General features: G+C 47.2%; 1 protein-coding gene across 7 annotated transcripts in view; it reads left to right on the top strand.

Annotated features, from left to right (window-relative positions):
- Positions 1 to 814: 814 nt before the first annotated feature.
- ALS2 (alsin Rho guanine nucleotide exchange factor ALS2) overlaps positions 815 to 22815 on the top strand; it is a 90591-nt gene continuing 68590 nt past the window's right edge. For all 7 annotated transcript variants that reach the window (XR_013586508.1, XM_078603682.1, XM_078603680.1 and 4 more), the window contains exons 1-4: positions 815 to 1116; positions 18073 to 18236; positions 18935 to 19965; positions 22067 to 22256. Coding sequence is in view for 6 of the 7 variants with exons in the window: in XM_078603682.1 (XP_078459808.1) it covers positions 18077 to 18236; positions 18935 to 19965; positions 22067 to 22256 (1381 nt within the window). In the remaining variant the exon portion in view is untranslated. The remainder of the gene's footprint in view (positions 1117 to 18072; positions 18237 to 18934; positions 19966 to 22066; positions 22257 to 22815) is intronic.

Below are 22815 nucleotides of genomic sequence, written 5' to 3'. Positions count from 1 at the left end.
GTATACCAATCGAGATAGTTAACATCTTGTCACGGTGGCGCCAAATTATGGAAATTGTCTAAACAAGAACGCTGCTGCCACCACAACCCAACGACGAGAGCGTTCCGGTGTAGCAGACCGCGGGCACAGTCGTGGAGCGGTCGAGCGCAATTTTTTATTTCACGGAAATCCTTTTGTGATACACAAGCATGACGCTTGCGAATGATAAACACAACGGTAACAAGTATAACCCGTAAAAACAAAGTTTTTCACTATAAATCCTTTATATGCGTGGCGGCTAGAGTCCTCTCGTCCTCTGGCTTGAGATGGCTGCCACCTATGGGTCAGATGATTGCATGGCAGCATTAAGCAATTGGTAATTAAATATAATATTTTTGTCCTAAAAAGTGTCAAATTTTCGAAAAAATGTTTCACGAACATTGTCACGCACAACGAGTCTGTGTGGAAAATGTCAGCTCGATTGGATCACGGGAAGTGGGTTAAAAAACGACCGAAAGATGTGCACGGTCCTAAGCAAGCAAGCAAGTGAACTTAATATAAAGGATTTAAAAATATACATTTTAGAAACAAACGTCAGCCACCAAATATCCAACATTGTCACCGTTTTTCAGAATCATATTTATTGGCAACTGAGAGAGAAATCCGATGAACTATAAAGCTCTCGTGAGGTAGAGATCATCTTTGAATTGGGCGGCCATCTTTTGTATTTTGGTGGCTAGCGGTTTTTTCTGTTCTAATTGTGCGACGTTAGGGGGCACTATGTGCCGAATGTTTTGCCTGCACTCCAGTTTGAAGGATTATTATTACGACGACGACTCCGCAGAAGCTGCGCCGTAAACACAAATACGGTGACGTCACGGGCCGTGAGCGCGTCACGGGGTCGCGACAGCGGCCTGTGGGCGCCGAGCTCGCAGCCTCTCACACCTCAACACACACACAGCCCCTCCTCGTCACACTCAGTCCTCTCAGTCTGATCCTCACACTCAGCCTCACCATCACACACAGCCCGCTCACGTCCGCCTCCTCCTCACTCTCGGAGACCACGGATCTCACGGTGGTGCCGCTGGCGGTGCCGCTGCTGCTGCTTCCCGAGTCCCGGGCCTCGCCGCGACCGCCGTGAGTCGCGACTGCTCACCCACTCACTGAGCCTCTCACTCACTCACCTACCCTCTCACCCACTCACTGAGCCTCTCACTCACTCACCTACCTTCTCACCCACTCACTGAGCCTCTCACCCACTCACTGAACCTCTCACCCACTCACCTACCCTCTCACCCACTCACCTACCCTCTCACCCACTCACCGAGCCTCTCACCCACTCGCCGAGTCTCTCACCTACTCGCCGAGCCTCTCACTCACCCACTCACCCACCCACTCACCGAGCCTCTCACTCACCCACTCACTGAGCCCCTCGCCCACTCGCCGAGCTTCTCACTCACCCAGCCCCTCATCACCCACTGACTCAACGAGGCTCTGATTGATCCACTCGGCCACCCCATCACCCACTCACCCATACCCTCACTCATTCTCTCACTCAACCAGGTTCTCGCTCACTCACCCACCAATCCTCTCACTCACTCAGCCTCTCACTCACCCACCCAGACGTTCACTCACCCACTCACCGAGCCTCTCACTCACCCCCACCCACTTACCCACTCACCTACACACATAGCCTCTCACTCACCCACTCACCGAGCCTCTCACTCACCCAGCCTCTCACTTACCCAGCCTCTCACTCACCCAGCCTCTCACTCACCTACACACTCACCCAGCCTCTCACTTACCCAGCCTCTCACTCACCCAGCCTCTCACTCACCTACACACTCACCCAGACTCTCACTCACCCAGCCTCTCACTTACCCAGCCTCTCACTCACCTACACACTCACCCAGCCTCTCACTCACCCAGCCTCTCACTTACCCAGGCTCTCACACAGCCTACCAACTCACTCACCTATGCACTCAGCCAGCCTCTCACTCACCCAGCCTCTCACTCACCTACACATTCACCCAGCCTCTCACTCACCTCGCCTCTCACTCACCTACACACTCACCCAGCCTCTCACTCACCTCGCCTCTCACTCACTACACACTCACCCAGCCTCTCACTCACCCAGCCTCTCACTCACCCAGCCTCTCACTCACCTACACACTCACCCAGCCTCTCACTCACCTCGCCTCTCACTCACCTACACACTCACCCAGCCTCTCACTCACCTCGCCTCTCACTCACCTACACACTCACCCAGCCTCTCACTCACCCAGCCTCTCACTTACCCAGGCTCTCACGCAGCCTACCAACTCACTCACCTACGCACTCAGCCAGCCTCTCACTCACCCAGCCTCTCACTCACCTACACATTCACCCAGCCTCTCACTCACCTCGCCTCTCACTCACCTCGCCTCTCACTCACCTACACACTCACCCAGCCTCTCACTCACCTACACACTCACCCTCTCACTCACCTACACACTCACCCAGCCTCTCACTCACCTCGCCTCTCACTCACCTACACACTCACCCAGCCTCTCACTCACCCAGCCTCTCACTCACCTACACACTCATCCAGCCTCTCACTCACCCAGCCTCTCACTTACCCAGCCTCTCACTCACCCAGCCTCTCACTCACCCAGCCTCTCACTCACGCATCCTCTCACACAGCCTACCAACTCACTCACCTACACACTCACCCAGCCTCTCACACAGCCTACCAACTCAGTCACCTACACACTCACCCAGCCTCGCACACAGCCTACCAACTCACTCACCTACACACTCACCCAGCCTCTCACACAGCCTACCAACTCACTCACCTACACACTCACCCAGTCTCGCACACAGCCTACCAACTCACTCACCTACACTCACCCAGCCTCTCACACAGCCTACCAACTCACTCACGTTAGCCTCTCACGCACCCCAGCTTCACCCAGTCTCTCACTCGTCCAAGCCGCTCAATGCAACTCTTGCTTCCCCACCTCGTGTGTCCTCGCGGCTGTGTGGTAGCCTCGTGACTCTACTCGGCCGTGTCTCCTGACATTTTTGTTCTGTTTACGCTCTTAATGTGAGCTGCCACAGCGGTGTGACGGCTCGCAACACCACGGATTTACCATGCCGTGGTCGCCAATTACAATTCAATCTCCCGATGCGGCAGTTGAAAAGAACGTTTCACGTTCCTGAATTCCTTCTCCCGCTCAGTCCTCCCAGCAGTATATATATACAGTACTGTGTAACACAGCGTTTAGGTAAACCACAGTTCATGGGCAGGTCGCACATGGTAGAGATAAGTGTGGGTACACCGAACTCTTTCAAGATGTCTGGCTGTCATTGGGAAGATTAGTTGGGTCCAATACCCTGTCAAGCTCGTGGAGGTCGCGTTCCACTAGCAGTAGAGTGAGCGAGTCCATTGCATGCGTGTGGTTGCACCTTTTCCTTTTACAACTCCTAGAACAACGCCCTCATCGTGTGTTATTGTCACGTGTTGGCGTGCAGAGTGTATTCAATACAACGCGCCTTTATTCATGGAACGCATGCGTGAGACATTAACACTCGGAACGCATTCCCCAGTAACACTGTTGCCCTCAAACGGGAGGAGGGGGTGGGACTTTATAAACACGTTCCTTCGGAGTGGGCAGGTAGGAACTTGGTTGGACAGCGCGGCGTTCAGGGAGTGGGGGGGGCAGTTGGATGAGTGGGCACGTTGACCCTTCGCCCCCACCCTCCCCAACATTGTCAACCAATCGCGGCGTAGCTTGGTGTTCGGTGGGGAGGTGCATGGGTGGGCGGAATTCCGGATATGCACGACAGACAGACAGACACATATTCCCTGGTGGGCAGTGTGGAACCTGTTGTTCCTACCTGTATAACACTCTAGGTAACTAAGACTCACACACACATACACTCTATCTCGGCCTCGCTGTGCGCTGCGTTGCACCGCTAGTCGAGTAGATAACCTTGCGTTCAATAAACCCTCGGAGCCTGGATGAACGTCCAACTCCAATCGTCATTTATTGATTGTAACAAGGTAAAACTGGTGAGAAAACACAGATACATCATCTGTTATAATCCGGAAACACCAACACAATGAACACCACAGCATCAGAACATTGTCTTAGATAACAATAGATCCTGGACGGACCAGGCCCCTACATTACCACTGAACAGCTAGACGAGCACAAGCCGGTGCGTTGCATACAGGCACATCGTGTATTCATCCCACTTCACCCCAAATGTACAGCATTACACATAACACTAAACTGTGGATGAGATACTTCGTCATCTTTACTCTCAGGATCGCAACATAGGCACAAGTCTGACTCGACCTACTTAATCACAAGTAACATCCACAATAAGGAAAGTCGCAGGCTTCGTTACTAACTAGGCCTCGTATTTACTACAACAACTTAACGGCACCATAAAGGCATTTACATCACTATAACGGTCATTCCAACATTACAACAGCATTGCCAATATTATAGGAATATAAACAAACTTACAGACAATGCTTCTTAAGCTCCCACAATGGACAAGTGCGGCTGTGGTCTCACTAAGATGTGATGCGTGCCGCCATCTTGAATTATCAGTAAGATGGCAGATGCCCACGTGGTTCACTGAAAATCTAACATCGTCACTTCCTGGTCACGTGACCAAAATTAGCAACAACAACAGGAACTTCCTGTAAACATACGCTCCACATCTGCCGTGAGGCAAGACACACTCACTCTCACACTCTGAGACTCACACACACACACTCACTCTCACACTCTCAGACACACACACACTCACTCTCAGACTCACACACTCACTCTCAGACTCACACACATACACTCACTCTCACACTCTCAGACTCACACACACACTCACGCTTACACTCTCAGACTCACACTCACCCTCACACTCTCAGACTCACACACACACACTCACTCTCACACTCTCAGACTCACACACACACACACTCTCACACTCTCAGACACACACACACTCACTCTCAGACTCACACACACACTCACTCTCAGACTCACACACATACACTCACTCTCAGACTCACACACACACTCACGCTTACACTCTCAGACTCACACTCACCCTCACACTCTCAGACTCACACACAGACACTCACTCTCACACTCTGAGACTCACACACACACACACTCACTCTCACACTCTCAGACACACACTCACTCTCACACACACACTCTCACACTTTCAGACTCACACACACACTCTCAGACTCACACACACATACACTCACCCTCACACTCTCAGACTCACATACACGCTCACCCTCACACTCTCAGACTCACACACACACTCACTCTCACACTCTCAGACTCACACACACACTCTCAGACTCACACACACACACTCTCACACTCTGAGACTCACACACACACACTCACTCTCACACACACATACACTTAGGCCCCTCCCCTGACCCCCCCCCCTAATCCATAGGCCCCTCCCCTGACCCCCTTCCCTTAGGCCCCTCCCCTCTCCATACCCGGCAGTAGGTCTCCACCAATCAAAGAGCTGTTTGTATTATATATTTATTTATGCACGACAGACAGACAAAAATCCCTGGTGGGCAGTGTGGAACATTGTTCCTACCTGTATAATGATGTATAGTAATAGACGACGTTTCGTGTACTGGCACTTCTTCATAGCGCATGAAGAAGGGCCGCAACCCGAAACGTTTTCTAGTATATATATTTTCCCACGTTTAAGGCAAGGTTAATGCTTAAGAATTCGTCCGTAAAATGTTGTCTTTCGTTTTAGTTACAGTGCTACTAACGAATGTGAGACCATTTTTTGTGAAATATAATTGGGACAATGTTGAAGTGGAAACAGCAGAGCTCCGGTTGACGGAAAGCCAAGGCGTGGGTTTGTCTAACTTTGTCACCTCTGCACAACGTTGCCGTGATACACTGGGGAACACGAGTGTGTAAGCAACAGGCTCCACAATATCGAGTGTCTCATCATCCCGAGCAGGAGTGGAGTGGGGAGCCGCTGTTGACCGAAGGCGGCTCTTCCCGAGCGGAGGCCCTCATTAATTATAATCACTGTATCTGTTACATTCAGATTTGAACAACACACACAGATGTGCAGCCACTGCATGTGTTGGCATGTTGTTGTTAGTTTAATATGTTGTGGCCTGCACTCGTGTCTGTTGTGGTGGGGGGGGGCCTCGTCATTTACAGACTTGAATTGTGTGTCGATTGTGAGTGGCTGCGGTTACTGTTGTGAATCAATACATCCTGTTTGGGTGAAGCAGCTGTGTCTTAGCGTTGGTTTTCCCACAGCAGGTTGCCCCGAAGAGGCTTCAGAATAAGCCGAGGAGACGAGCAGCCACCACTTTATTCAGTTTTTTTAGCCATCTGGCCAGAATTGGGCAAAACTTTTTACACAGGCAACTGAAAGCCCCAGACTAAGTCTCTAATCAAACGTTAAAACTTACAATAATGTACGGTATTTAAGAATCACAATTAAGAGACAACATGTGTACTGTTAAACAGAAGAATAAAAATGTTTTACTTAATCTCGTGAATTATCCTGATACTTTCCTGGATGCTGTCCACTGCCCAACCAGGCTGCTATTGTTATTTAAGGAACCGTAAGCACCAACTCAACGCTGCAAGGAAAATTTTGGCAATTTTAAATCGGGACTAGAACGCAACCGATGTAGGTGAGTGCGGGAAGGTCAAATTACCCTTCAGATGATAAAAATGTCTATGAAATAAAATATTGTGTCTAAGCAGGATATAGTTCTCCTTTTCTTCAATCTGCAAAGGAGATTTAATTCAGTGAGCTTATTTAAGGTGCTTCGTGGAATGGGTATCTGAGATCAAATGGAGGTAAGAACATCAGAATCAGAATATGTATTTATACTGGAGGAATCCGATGAACTATAAAGCAATTTTTTTACAGATGTTCAATAGGGGCGGTAAGAATGTTACAACAACAAAAATACAAAAACATGATAAAAAGTAACATCAAGACTCTTAGAGGCCGTGACTCGGGTGCATTGAGAGAAAGGACTGGGAGTATCATTGCGTGGAATAAACGACGCCTCACCTGCAACTAAAAGCCCAGATTCTGCCTTTTAAGTTGAATGTGTTCAATATGAGACTCAAAATATAGCTTCTCATCAATCCAAATCTTGACTTAAAGCTTTCGTGACTGCAGGAATTCATATTCTTTGGGTCTTTTGATAAAGTCGCGTAGATGGGTTCGACGAAAATAACAAAAAATTTGCAAAAAACTACGACGTTTCGATCGCAACACAAGTGGTCGTCATCAGGAAAAGGGGGGGTATGAAAAGGGGGGGAGGGGTTGCTTCTAAAGACAAACTGTTTATAAAGGTTTGAAATGGCCGTAGCTCAAATGTCAGCAGCCAATGTTAATGTAAGTGGTGGGCAGCGACTGCGGCGGTGGTGGATTTTTCCACCAATCAAAGGGCTGCCAGGTAAGAATGAGCATACTCTTAGTTCTTTCGGTAAAGTCACGTAGGTAAAAAAATGAAATTAAAATTAATAAAAATAAAACAATTAAATCACGACGTTTCGGAGGCAACACAAGCTTCCGTCTTCAGGCGAAAGAACTAAGAGTATGAATCCTTGCAGTCACGAAAGCTTCAAATCTAGAAAGAATTAGCATGTTAATGGACGATCACCGAGCATCCTCCACGGCGAGCACGCCGAGCATCCTTCACGCCGAGCACGCCAAGGTGGCTCTGTTAATGTGAGAGATTAGCATGTTAACGTGAGAGATTAGCATGATAATGGCAGATCGTCGAGCAGCAACCTCGAGGATTGCACGCGAGGTGGCTGTGTAAATGTAAAAAATAAATCGGAGCCGAAAATAACAACTAACATCGGAAGATGGTAGGATTGGAACATCACAGCCAGTAATGACTTAAACTGGTTAATGACGTCTTTCCAATGATTGCTCAATGAGCAATGAATGCTCCATGAGCAATAATACTCTGGGTCTTTCGATGAAGTCACATAGATAGAAAAATAATTTTAAAAATCACGACGTTTCGATCGCAACACAAGCATTCGTCCTCAGGTGGAAAAAAAAGACCCAAAGAGTATAAATTCCTGCAGTCACGAAAGCTTTAAGTCAAGGGTATATCAATATTAACAGAAAAAAACACATTACTGTTTTTTTTTTTATATAAAGTTTTCAATATCAGTTTTTGACAAACGAATCCTATTCAGAAAATAAATCACTGAAGGCATGCACTACACTCAGCTGGGGTCTGGGCCATAAGTGTACAACACCGTATAATCCACATACAAATGCAATTTGCAGGATTGCACGGCCGTAATTACATCATTCAAAAAATAATTTTCAAAAGGTGAGGGCCCAGAATGGAGCCCTCAGGCATGCCACATACAGTCTGCTCTCATAACGCGGTAGTTGCGTTCCCAAAGAACACAGCATTATGGAAGAATTGTGTTATAATAAATAATGTAGGGTAAAGCGCAGTCCGCAATAACACGTGAGATGTGTACGCATGCCGAACAAAGACCGAGGCGCGTGGGTAGCATCTAGAAAGTATCCAGCAACATATCCCGCCTTGTGTGATGATGCTACGCCGAGGCAGGCATACAATCCCTTAAAACCTACATGTGCAACATAGTTCTGTTCACTTAATCGCGTTATATCCAATTCGCATCCGCGTTATAAAAATGTGTGTTCCCTAATGCATTTATCGTATTATATCCAATTCATGTTATTAAAACAAATGGCATTATAGGAGAACAGACTGTACATCCTATCCCATCTTGCTTTTAATTCTATCCCATTGGACACACTAGGATCTATCCCTCAGATTGGCCTCTATCCATTCCAGGGGTTGTGGACCAAATCTTAAGATTTTCAATTTTTTTACCAGGGTGGGATTAAAGGTCAAATGCTTTTCTTTGGATCAATGAAGACTGCTATAATGCTATTTCCCCACTATCCAGGGCTTTTTGGAGATCAGCCACCACATTAACAAGAGCTGTTGAAGTCGAATGTCCTTTGCCAGCTCCTGATTGAGCATCATGAATGAGTGGAAATTGCTCAAGATGCCTAGATGACTATAGATTTATCTTGCACTCTAACATCTTGCTCAGAGTAGTTAGCAATGATTTGGGGCTGAAGTTGTCTATAAAATTCACCGCAATCTTGATTTGAAGATGCTTACTCACCTGGTGACGGACGCTTGTGTTGCGCCCGAAACGTCGTGATTTATTTTATTTTATACCTACGTGACTTTACCGATAGAAACAAAGAGTATAAAAATTCCCCTCCTTTATGGACTAGGATCACAAGAGCCTCCTTCCAGGCTGATGGAAAACATCCAGTGGCCAAGGTTAGGTTAAAAATATGCCAAAAAGGTATTTGCGATTAGGGCTGTCCCTTTCTTAAAAAGAAAATGCGCTCGATGCTGTCCGTGCCAACAGCTCTGAAAATGTAATGAATATTCAGTACTTCAGAGTTAATAACTTGGCTTCAGATAAAAAAAGACATCAATAACGAGGATTGGAATGTCATAAGTGCCAAAGTCAAAATTGTTCTGAGAAGATGTTACATTTTTGTGGAGTTCTTGAATACTACCAATGAAATTATTCAAAGTTTGTGGGAGTGTCTCCATACTGATGTGATGACCAGCTTGGTGTTTCACCAAAGGGTTGGATAGCACTTCGTGTAAAGCATTACGTTCTTAACACTTTTCCAGAATAACTTGGATTTATTGAAATTATAATCAAGTTTATCGTTGAACTATCTGCATTTAGCTTACTTCTAAACTGGTTTCCTAACTTGTTTATACTGAGAAAAGTCCCGTTGGTCTATTAAAGCTTTTCCAACTCTTACACGCTTGTTTTTTATTTATATGACAGAATCATTTAGATCCACTGTAAACCAGGGCTGATACCATCTTTTGGACCTCATCCTTTTAATTGGGGAAACTTATTTTACAATTTCCGTGACCTTTCTGGTAACATAGTCAGCAGCACAGTCTAAGTCAGGGATGGCATACAAAGAATCTCAATCCCCATCTTTACATTTCTAGCAGGACATCTAATCATTAAAATTATTTTCTTAGACCTATTTTCTGCGATAAGGTCATAAGTGTGCATGGGTGTTATAGAGATGGCACGTTTCGTGCTGAATACAAGACAAGGATCACTAATGAAATAATCAGCCACTCATACACACACTTTCCTGTGAGGAGTGTCTGAGATAGCTAAAGCTAAGAGAGAGTGCGTCAATGTTTGTGTTTATTGGAGCTGTAAAGTGATGTACCATCTAAGTCGGGGATAATTCTTAGGAGCATTTTATATGGGGGTTTCCCTGCTTACTCAGGAGATTGTAATTTACATCGCCCATGACTAATAATTCAACTTTGCTCTTTATAGGAGTTTGCTTGAGGCTTAAAAGAAGGGTTTTTAGATGTGTAACACCATGAGTTGCTTATTTAGGAGATCGATAAACTGTAGAGAAAACTGTCGGTACAGTGTAAGTTGGTCGAACTAAAATGGATGTACAGTGAGGGAAAAAAGTATTTGATCCCCTGCTGATTTTGTACGTTTGCCCACTGACAAAGAAATGATCAGTCTATAATTTTAATGGTAGGTTTATTTGAACAGTGAGAGACAGAATAACAACAACAAAATCCAGAAAAACGCATGTCAAAAATGTTATAAATTGATTTGCATTTTAATGAGGGAAATAAGTATTTGACCCCTCTGCAAAACATGACTTAGTACTTGGTGGTAAAACCCTTGTTGGCAATCACAGAGGTCAGACGTTTCTTGTAGTTGGCCACCAGGTTTGCTCACATCTCAGGAGGGATTTTGTCCCACTCCTCTTTGCAGATCTTCTCCAAGTCATTAAGGTTTCGAGGCTGACGTTTGGCAACTCGAACCTTCAGCTCCCTCCACAGATTTTCTATGGGATTAAGGTCTGGAGAGACTGGCTAGGCCACTCCAGGACCTTAATGTGCTTCTTCTTGAAATATTAAATTGGATAAAATGTAATCCGTTTGGCAAATTTGCCATATCTATTAATAAGGAAGCACAAGGGTTAGGATGAATATCTCTGCATATACGTAATTATCTTTTTTCCAAGTTGACCTGGCTTCGTGTTAATAGCTGGGCAGGCTGGAAGGGGGCTTCCACTCATATTCGTAAATACATCACATTGCAAGTTGACCAACCTGCAAAATTTGCCAAAGCAGCACTACTTTCAGGACCTAGAATATAAGGGTCATTTAGGATCAATCCATACCAAATAATCCACACAATGTGAGAAATAGTACCTATGCACTTTTGGAATTTAACTGTACACTGAGAAAACATTTTGCAAAACAATTACGCGTGATGAAAATAATGATTTAAAACGCTACAATGTAGTCTCATAGGTCAGACAATAATACAATCATATCTCCAGTGTCAGAGCATTAAAGAGTAGATTCAAATAATACAATAACATTAAAACACAACCACCGTAAAATAACAGATATGCATCTAAATTGCAAGAAACCTGAGTGTTTGTACAAGAGTAATACAGGCTGCGGTAATTCCGCCGTGCCAAGACGTATGGATCTACATGTGCATGTTGAACTTCTATCGCACCGTGTGTAGCCAACCGTGATAATCGGAGGTGATCTACACTTCAGTGCTAAGCCACAAACAGGGATCCCACTGGAGTCCCAGCAGTGGAATGCAGCACAGCAGTTACATGGAACCGAAGCAGGTACTGCCGGAAATGATATATTTTAGAGGAACTGAACCCAAAACCTGGACCGCCAAAAACATCACAGCTCCCAGTTCCAGTTGGGCTTTATGTTGGTCCCACGAGTTCCCTGCAAGTGCCAAATAACCCCCACAAAAAAATATCCACACTCCCAGGATCGGTGAGTTGGCCTCAGTCTGCAGTCAGACAGGGAAGACCAAGGACGTGCATGCTTCCTTCAGTGCTCTGTGGCTTCAGGTGCTTCATGTTGACTGTCGCCTAATTCTCAGTCAATTAATACCTACCTTTTTTTTGCAAAGAAGGATATATATACACATAATACAGCCAAATAGTGAAACACCTGTATCCAGACTGCATAGTTATCAGTGGTGTCGGCCAATCAGTTTCAAAGACAATGCATATATGATCAGAGCATGTTTGGTTGCATGTTTTGCCACAAGTATGTGTGGTTAATGCAGACTTGATGCCTTGAAAAAGGTAGCTATTTAGTGTTTGAACATCTTAACACCTGTTTTATTGCCAGAAAGGGGAAATCGTATTCTTATTTTTTCACCATTTTGACACTGGCAAATAAGTCCCATAAATATAGCTAATGTGTTTAAAAAAGATATGTATGTTGAACTTATTTTGCAGTGTACGTAGCCAACCGTGCTAAATGGAAAAATAAGCCTTTTCTTTTCAACGCCCTTGTGGGGTTCACTTTTGCCTAGGAACCGGTTCCGGAACCGATCGGGTTGAGCTCGAACCACATCCAAACCCAGAATCGTTCAGCTTCCGTTCCACATTACTGCAGCACAGTAGAAATTGAGGTGTGTGCGTGCAGGGTTGAACAGGAAGGAGACGGCAGAGGTGGTGCACAACACCACAGAGGGGGGCTGCAGGCAAGTAACTCGCACCAAGACTCCAGGAGACATGTGTAGTGTAAATTACGCACAGCAAAGCTGGTCACAGATAGCCCTCACGTGAGCCCCAGAAGGGGTAGTGCAGGACACCAAAGAGCTAAGGTGCAGGCAGGTAACTCTTACCAGTGCCTCAGCAGAGGTAGTGGAGTACACCACAGAGCAAGGGTGCAGGCAGGCCACCATCATCAAAGCTGCAGTTGGGATGTGCGACACACTCCAAAGTTGACCTGCTGAAGTTAATTTCCCAGGCAGAACAATTCAGTTCACAGCACAAACCCAGCAGGGACAAGTAGTACCTTGCAGTACCAGCGAAACGTCGTACTCAAATTGTAAATGTTGTGGTTTCACGCTTCAACACACCGGTGGGCTAAAGCAGTGGACTATTTGTCTTTTGTCAACGTGACACTTTTTTACTGATTGGCCGTGTCGGGTGGTGGAGGGTTACGACACATTTATAAATAACGCGATTTAAACCCAAAAACGGTGATTATGAATAATATTCTTCCGCACTGTTCGTAGCCAACCTTGTGTGTGATGTCATCAAGCAGGTGTGAGTGGTGATGTCAACGATACAAAAGAGCTTGAGAGCGCTGTGCCCAGTCAGACAGGAATCCAGCCAGGTCATCAGGCTACACAACTTTTTTACTGGTAGGAACCTCCTGGTTACACCAGCCCACAGGGGATTATTGTGTCCGTTCATCTGTCTGTCGTGCATCCAAAAATGGGAGGGGTGGGCCTGGGTGGAGAGGGGAGGGTGGGGAGGGGCTGGGTGGGGTGGGGAGGGGCTGGGTTGGGAGGGTGGGGCTGGGTGGAGGGTGGCAGGGGTGGGGCTGAGTGGGGTGGGGCTGGTCACCCCGTGGTGCCCTTATAAAACTCAATGTTTAACCTACTCACGCCGGCTTGTGCCCGCCCTCACAGTCGGCCATATTTGCGGAATACACCAAGCCGCCGTTGACCCTAGCCATTGACCGAGCAACCCAACGTTCCTACCAGCTCCCTCCGCAGGAATGTGTTTCTGATATACTATAACACTTGTGTACCCAGGAAAGCTTCGCTGAGTCTCATGATTTATTTTTATGAGGGTCCTGGCCAACTTTTCACAGTAGGGGGTGATGACTATAATCCAGTAAGTTGTATCTTTTGAGCATTTTTGTGGATATTTACAAAAATGTAGCCCATGACACCAGGACGCAATGGCTGAACTCTTGCAAATGACGTCACGGGATCTCTGAAGGTCCATTGTGAAGCAGACGACATGTGTAGTACCTGTTTGGTTAATAACAGCCACAGCATTAATCGGGACGGCCGCTAGGTTCGAAGCATGAAACCACTGCAACAAGTGACGAGTGCGCTGCCGCCACCCCAACAGCCAACACGGACTGCAGCCATCGTGATAATCGCGGAAAGGCCTCTGAATGTTCGACAACGCACGTGGGGACTGAGGGCATTTGATTTAAACTTCATCGTCGGAACGGCACTGGAGAAGAATGCTCCATGGGCTGATGATTGCTACGTATAATCCAAATTGAGTAATTTGCAGATAATATTTAAAGTTTGGGACGTAACGCTGGCACACAATGGCAAATGACATTCAGAGATATTTAATGTACGTTGTGAAGCAGGTGGTGCATAGTACTTCACGTTTATTACACCCGCGATAGTAACCAGGGGCGAACTGTGAACCTCGCCAGCAAGTGGCAAACGTGCTACCGCTGGGTCATGCTCATTGGTGGAAATGTAAAGGTCGAAATGCCGGTCTTACACCCTGCACCATTATTAAAGCCAGCACGACACACAAGGGGGTGGGTGGCCACCACCAGTGCTGATATTTACATACTGCATCGGATGTTCATTTAAGGCTGAGTTGACCTTGGGGAGGCTCAGGACCGACTTAGATATTTCTCACCGATGTGGGCCATGAGCGGGAGTCGAGCTTGAGTCACACACACCCTGAAACACTCTCCTCCCTCAAGCTCACACTCCCTCCCACCATCACACCAACAACAGCCGCTATTTGCCACTAAGTTACGGTGATGTCACTAAAGTGCTTTTGCCAGGCCAGGTGTTCTTTGAGGCCACCTGAAGTGTCGAATGCTCGTTGACAGGAGGTCACGAGACAGACCCAGTTGCCATGGGTTAACTGCGGTAACTGACAGATGCATTACTTGTGGGTTGGTGTCCAGCACCATACCCGGTCGCCTCTTTCTCCCAAGTGGCGACGTTTACACATCGCACCAGGAACTCATTTAAGGCAGAGTCGTCCTAGGGGAGGTCAGGACTGGTTCAGATAATTGTCACCGGTGTTGGTTTCCGTGAGGTTTAATCGAACTAGGGTCTCTGAGTTTGTAGCGCAGCACGCTAACCATTGCACTACTGCCCCCTTTAGGTAGTTGCACTTCTCACACAAAAAGACAAAGATATCCCGTATAGCCTTAACAGACTTTAGGGGCAAGTGCTGTTCATGAGCACCTGTGAAGGCCGGCATGGCACACGAAGGGGTGGGGGGGCAGCTCCACGCCCGACTGCCTTTGTCTCCCTGGTGGTGATGTTTACACACCCCTCTGGGTACTCAGTTGAGGTTCACCTACACACCATCACAGACTCACACTCTGGGTCGTTTCCCCTCTGCTGAAAATCGTTGTGGAGGAATAGGAACTGGTCTGAAGAGTGCTGATACGCACATGGTTGGTGAGAAGTTCCGATGTGGAATGCTGGCATACACCGGCCCACTTCCACTGCTGGACTTACACTCTTAAAAATACTTGACCCGAGGAGGATTTATACTTTGCAAACGGTGCACTTTCCATCCAATGCACAATGACAACACCCACACATATTTTGTTTTGCACGAGGGTCTAATGTTGCACTAATAAGACAAGTGTTGGTTTCGTTATGTCATTGCACTATCTGTGAGTGTTAATTTTTTTTCAACACAGTTATTGAGTACAGTCCCGAAAGTAAGTTAGCCAGCAACAAACAGCACTATCAAAGTTGGAATCAGAATTGGAATCTTTATTTATACTAGAGGAATCCGATGACGTATGAAGCTCTTCTTCACAGATGTCCAGTAGGGGCGGGTCAAGATAAGAGTGTAACACTTATACGCTACACTCTTGTGTAGCATATAAATAGAGCAATGTTATTGTGAGAGCTTGGGAAAAGAAATGGGATGGAATTCCACAGTGCAGCAGTGGCGAGAGAAGAAGCGGAGAGATGTGAGGTGACCTGTAGTGTGGTGAGTGGGTGAGTGAATAAGTGGGTGAGTGGGCGAGTGTGATGTTGTGATCTGCAGTGCGGTGGTTGAAAACAGTGAGTGTGGAATGAAAGTCAGTCTGGTAGACAAAGTCCTCAATAGTTTTTAATAGTTTCAACAGGTGGAGGAATTAACGCGTGAAGTTCATGGAAGTTCATGGAAATTGTAACAATGTTGTGTCAATGGAAGAGCGATTACGAGGCGATTGACTACCAGAGAGCGAGTGGGTGGATTGATCAGTGAGTGCTGCATCATTAATTCTCTTTATTGCTCAATGTAAAAGGAGCTGGGTGCTGCACTGCAGATAGGGCAATCGTATCCCAGATTAGGCCGAATTTCTGCTTTGCATAACAGTATTAGTTGTCTGGAGTTAATGAAAGTAAAAATACAAATTTGTGACACGCTCAGTTGTTCTTTGAGTCAGAGGCATGGGAAACCAAAGGCGAGCGGGAAGGCAGCCAGAGCCGGCGCCAACAAGCACTCCATGAATGACAAGTATTTATACACGCAAGAGGAAACCGGGGTACTCGGAGAAAACCCACGTGTGCGAGGGGGTCGCATTTAATCCCCGTACAGATAGTACTACTATAATAGCCCAGAAATGTGTGTCGTGCGCGTGACGTCACTCCACATGCTGCACCCCACCCCGTCAATAATAAAATAATCATGAGCGGGTGGATTTTTACACTCACGCAGGTCGATAGGAATTACTTATTTTTACGCAAATTCGCTTTAAACTTGACGTTTCTTTATTGAAATGTAATCAAATCAATATTTATATGCAGAAAACAAAGTGTATTTGGTGTCTTTATTTATTTCTTCAGCACTTGAAACAAAAGGCAAGTCTAATTTTTTCTTCTAAATTATGATCAAAGTAGCCTACAGCCTGTCCAAGGACGGGTGTATTGCAGTTAATCTAAAATATTCAATCGAAAAGAATGACCTGCTCATGATTATTAATGAGGGGGTGGGGCCGGGTCCACATGAGTGACGTCATCGTACCATGATTATTGATGAGGGGGGGGAGCTCCATGTGGAGTGACGTCATCTGCTCATAATTATTAATGAGGGGGTGGGGGCAGGGTCCACATGAATGCCGTCATCAGCTCATGATTATTGATGAGGGGGGAGCTCCATGCAAATTCGCTTTAATTTTCACGTTTCTTTATTGAAAGTGAATATAATAAATAATTCTACGCAGAAACAAAGTGGATTTGGAGTCATTATATTTTTCTTCAGCACTTGAGATAAAACAAATTCAAAATGTATGCTTCTACATTTTGGTTAAATAGACATTTCTTGGTGATTTCCCAGATATTGTATTGCAATCCAATTTCTTTGAACCCCAGCGACCGAAAGCAGAAGAGAATAAAGTATCAGAGCAGTGACTTAGAACAAATTGAAGGCTAGTTATATACAGTGCTATAGTGAAATGCAGTGAAGTGTTTTATGACATACTTTCGTTCAAGATTCACTGCCATTCAATTTACACAAGATACAATTATACTCTGCTCATTTTTTTCGTAATTTACAGGTCCGTCCTAGGATAGTCAAATAAGCTAGTAATAAATATCGAAATTCACCCACTTGCTGCACTGCCATACCCCGGCAAGCCAGGAGATGGCTGCCTCGCAGCCGCAACTGATTTGGGTGTTTCACGAGTATCTTACGTGATCCACCAACGTTTGCTGACTGCAACAGTGCGATATTGCAGGCCGTGTGCAGCAGAGCCACCAGCATCAAGCAAAGGAGGTTTTGGCAAGGGAAAGAAAACCAAACTTCTTCAGTGTCTTCGTAGCCAGATGAATGACACAGTAATTGGTGCCACGGTGGCGAGATGTTATCTCCCTCGCCTGGTATGCAGGAGGTCGTGGGTTTGATTCTGACCCTGACGCCTGTATATTTTGAGTTTACATGTCTCTCTCCCTGTAGTCGCTTTGATTTTTCTCCAGGTCCCCTGGTTTTTCCCTCACCATTTATAATCAATATGCATTTAGAGTATTTGGACACTGTAAATTTCCACGTGATGATAAGCCACTTCGTTGAGCTATCAATTGTGGCCAGGTCACCTTTGAAAAAGAGCGACATAGCTCAGTGTGCTTTATTTGATAAAAAATGATGTTTGTAGTTTCCATGCAATGTTGTGTGTTTGTGTGCATGGTGCCCCAGTGCCATGGAGGAGCCGGCTGCTGGCTGTGGACTCGTGTTCGTGTGGCGGCGGTGGCGTCGTCATGATGGAGAGTTCGTGCCACAAGCACTCGGGGCACCGCTCTTCCGCCAGCCTGTGCAGCAGGCCCTCATCAGCACGCAGCACGGCCTCCTGCTCACCACAGGTGCCGCAATGCTTCCTATTTTTTTCATTTAGTATTTTTATTTTACCAGATAAAGCCCACTGGGCTACATAGCTCATTTTCTGCGGAGTACGAGTGAGAGCCTGCGTGTGAACATCAGCATTCGGGAGACAAAAGATAACCTAGTGTGGTGCTGGCCACCACCCCCCTAGTGTGCCATGACATCCTTTTCGCCATGTTCTGCGCTTTGCTCCTGCGTTGGCCAAATATCTCAATAATTAAAAACGTTATTATTACCTTGCACAGACTTGGGGCCATGGAATGGCCCAGCTGCAGCACATTCACCACTTGTCGCAGAGGTTTACAGTTCAAATCCAGCGGCTGTTCTGGCTATTGCAGCGGTGCGGAAGAGCCACAAAAATACTAAATGGCGTCTGCTTCATAGATCCCTTGATGCAACTCGCAAGAGTAAGCCACTGCTGTTGTCGTGGGTCCCAATTTGGAAAATAAACCACAAAAATTACTCAATGGGGATTACACAGAGAAATGTTGCCCACTACGAAAACTTGATAGGACCCTCTTGAAAAGGAGTCTTGCTACTCATGAGGCTTTTCTGGTTAAACAAGCCTGATAATAAAAATAATATGACGTTCAGAAAATGACTGCATTTTCCAGATTGCCCCATTATATTTTAATATTACATTTTTCTGTTACCTGTGTATCTGTTTTTTTTTCTCCAGCTGGTGAGGTTTTCTTTCTCAAAAATGTGACCCAGGGTTTGGAAGGAGATGACGATTCCACGTTAACCCCTCGAGAAGATGCCACGAGAAACCTCAGAGAAAAATATCCGCGATCGTCGGACTCTAGCTCTGCAGACAACACTGACGTTCCGCCAAGCGGAACACAACTCGGCTCATTGGACGTAAACCTGCACACAGCAGCAGTCGCTCCCGAAAATGCCAAGACACAAGTAGAGGAGGACAGCATCGCTTCAGCCAATCCAGCCTCTGAACCGTCGGAGGATTGTCAGCAGCCTGGGCCTACGGACGGTGCCGACGCGTGGGACATCGCCCCGATGAGGGCCTTGCTCGGGAAGGTCGTCCTGAGCGTTGCGGTGGGGCGGACCCACTGCGGCGCTGTGTGCTCGGGCGGAGTGCCCTTCATGTGGGGGTGCAACACCCACGGCCAGTGTGGCAGGAGCGCGCCCGACGCCATTGGCAGTCCCGCTCCGGTGCCCACGCTCGAAGCGGGCCCTGGCAGAGAGGCGCCGCCGCTGGCCGACGTTGCCCAGCTGGCCTGCGGGGACGCCTTCACGCTGGCCCTCTCGCTTCGCGGAGAAGCGTGGGAGTGGGGCGGTGTGCCGGGCAGGAGCGGCGGCGGTGACTGTGGCAGCGGCATGGCGGCGGTGGTGCCGCCGCGTGTGGTAGAGGCACTGCGCGGCGTCTGTGTGGTGCAGGTGGCGTGCGGGGCGCAGCACTGTCTCGCGCTGGCACGGCGAGCACGGAGTACAGTGGCGGCAGCGGCAGCGGTGGCCGGCCCCGAGCCCGACACGTGTGCCCACTGCAGGCAACTGTTGGTGACCATGACTGACGCAGCGGACCACGTGGTCATTTCCGACGAGCACCACTGCCTCGCGTCGGAAGCAGTGACGGCATCCAATCAGTGCGGCGGCGAGACTGAGAGGGGTGTCGTTCGTGCCCACCATGATAGCTCTCTGCCCGAGGAGAGCAAGGTCCCAGTGCAGATGGCTGAGGACATCTTAGAGTCACAGGTACAAGCGTAACGATGATTATGATGATGATAACTAGTTGTGTTTGATTTTCTCGCCCTTTATGCCGGGGTGTCTCGGAGCACTTGACATCTCATCTCAAACATTTGAAGGGGCACCCCCAGTGGCAGCTGTCTTTATGTGCACAAGGTGACTCTGCACCCGGCCTGCGAGTGGACATTAGGCTGCCAGTAGTGGGCGATGATTTTTTCTGCGTGATCCCAATTGAGTGACGCGTCGTGTCATTTTTCGACTTTGGCAAATGCGGCCCATGATAGCGGCGTGCACAATGGCCGCCTTATTTAGCACACAGCGCCATTGAGAAGGAGACGGTGCGCTGCGTGTGTTCACGATCAACAGAAGCCAGAGCATTAACCCGGGTGGGCTCTGGGCTTGAATCGTGAACCTCTACAGCGATGGTTCTTAACACGGGGTGCACGCACCCCGTGGGGGTGTCAGATGCCCTTTCTGGGGGACCGGAACATGGGCAGATTTTTTAGAAGGTAAATCATAGAAACACAAATTAAGCACGGGCACGTAGGTTCAACTACTTTGTATCATCAAACCGATGTAATTATTAACATTATACATGTTTTAATGATTGAGAACAAAAGGGGTGCAAGGCTGCAATAAAGGTTAAAAAACACTGCTCTACGGCAAGCGGGTGAACGCGTTACCGCTGGGCCGATTGGCGGGCCCCCAAGCACGTACGGTGCAGCACGGTTTTGGTTTAGGGTGCAGCACGGTTCAGGCTTCATTTAGTGAAGAAATGTAACAGCATTCTCATGACGCTCTACAGAGTAGACGGGCGTACGCATCCTGGAGGATGTACGCTTTTTTAACCTAGTAAGAACTTGAGAAACAACGAGACTGGCTCATTTGAAAGAGTGACCCGGATGAGGAGGCGTTTGTGTTTATTGAGAGGGAGGGAGCACTTGAGTCAGTTTGAAAGGTAATGTGTTTTTTATTAATATTAAAATATTTCGCGTGAAAAAGCCCTTGAGATCGAACATCTCACTTGTAAGAGTGTCCAAGGTGTCAGTTAACACAAACACCTAGCAACATGTAACTTATACAGTATGCATATATACAATGAATGTCACATACAGTCGAACACTTGCACACATAAATATATATGTAAATGTATTCGACCACAGTGTTGATGAATGTAGAATGTTCTCCAGCTGTAACAAGTGTTGTGCGGGTGAGTTTTAATTAACAGATTTAAATAGGATGAGACTGGCAGAGTTTAGCGTATCTGGGAGATCGTTCCATGTTGAAGCAGCTCTGTGTCTGAATGAGGCTGGAATTGTCACATTTACCAGTGTAAATATGACAATTATTGACTGCAGGTATTGCGGTCTATGCAAACATGACTCCTTGTAAAAAGGTGTCAGTTTTGTTGCCAGATAGAAGGGTAAAAAACCAATTATCATATTTTTTCTGGCAAATGAGGTTCCCATAGTGTATGACAATTATTGTTTCAGCTCACAGGTAAGTTTCACTTTGCACAAACACACAATAGCCTCCCTCCTCTTGTGAGAGACATCACGGGATCTTTTAATGTCTACTGTCAAGCAGACCAGACTTATTTTTTTTAAGGGTAATACATCTGCTGTATAAACAAGGGCGGCCGCTGGATTCGAACCATGAACCCGAGCAAGGAGCGGTGAACGCGCTACCGCTGGGCCGCCCCGTGACCAACCCGAGATGCGATGTGAGGTGCTTAATCGCTTCGAGACGTTGCGCACTCTTCTCAAAAACAAACTACTACATCACTTTCATAATCAACTTTTTTGGTTTAGATCGCGTTATTTATAAATGTGTCGTAACCCTCCACCACCCGACACGGCCAATCAGTATAAAAGTGTCACGTTGACAAAAGACAAATAGTTCACTGCTTTAGCCCACCGGTGTGTTGAAGTGTGAAACCACAACATTTACAATTTGAGTACGACGTTTCGCTGGTAATTGCATCCAGCATCATCGGGCAATTCGCCAGAATGGTGAGGCTCTGCTGTGTCTCCCGTTCTTATATAGAGCAGCAACAGGGTGACGTCATCATTAACTCATTACTTCACTTGTCACCTGCTCGTTGTGCCAGAGCCGGCCCGTTGAGGTGGAGACGTGCAGCTTGGGCCGTGGGGAGGGGTCTCGGGTGAGGAGGAGCGTGGAGGCGGAGGAGGGCGAGGGCGGCGGGCGCAAGTGCCTGAGCCTGGTGGACGTGCGCGCTGTACGTGAGGAGTGCTCGCGCCGCCTCTCCCTGCCCGGCCTGGTTCAGGGCCTGGCCCATGGTACGCTGCCTTGGACTTGCATAAAAGATATAGTTTTTGTTTTAAATGGGGAGGGGATAACTGGGGAGAGGGAGAGTATAACCTGACGAGGGAAACCTGGGGAGGGGGGTGGGATATTCCTTCATCGTGCATAGTCTGAAGGAGCGTTGCGCCATACGTGTGACCTCTTTTGACTGCATTCGCATAAACTTCTCTTGCTGCCACATCGGTGTCTCGACTGATTTGTTTCATCCACAGATCACGGGAGGGGGGGTGATAGTGAAGAGGGTGTGTGAGAGGGGGAGGGAGTTGGGGGTTTGGACAAAGGAGAACCCTGAAAGCAATTCACGTCCATGCGGCTGATGGGTGTTTCTGCTATCCATACACCATTCCGAGTTTCGCTCCGAATTAGCTAATTTTCAGAAGCGACCTGGCCACATATGATAGCTCAACGAAGTGGCTTATCACGTGGAAATTTATAGCAGCAAATATTCTAAACACATGTTTCTAAATGTGGAGGGAAAAACCGGAGGACCCGGAGACATATCCGCACGACCACGGGGAGAACATGCAAACTACA

Source organism: Lampetra planeri, chromosome 21, assembly GCF_965212315.1.
Source record: "Lampetra planeri chromosome 21, kcLamPlan1.2.h2, whole genome shotgun sequence".
NCBI lineage: Eukaryota > Metazoa > Chordata > Hyperoartia > Petromyzontiformes > Petromyzontidae > Lampetra > Lampetra planeri.
Note: the sequence above shows the minus strand (reverse complement) of the source record. Positions and strands in the feature narration are given on the sequence as shown.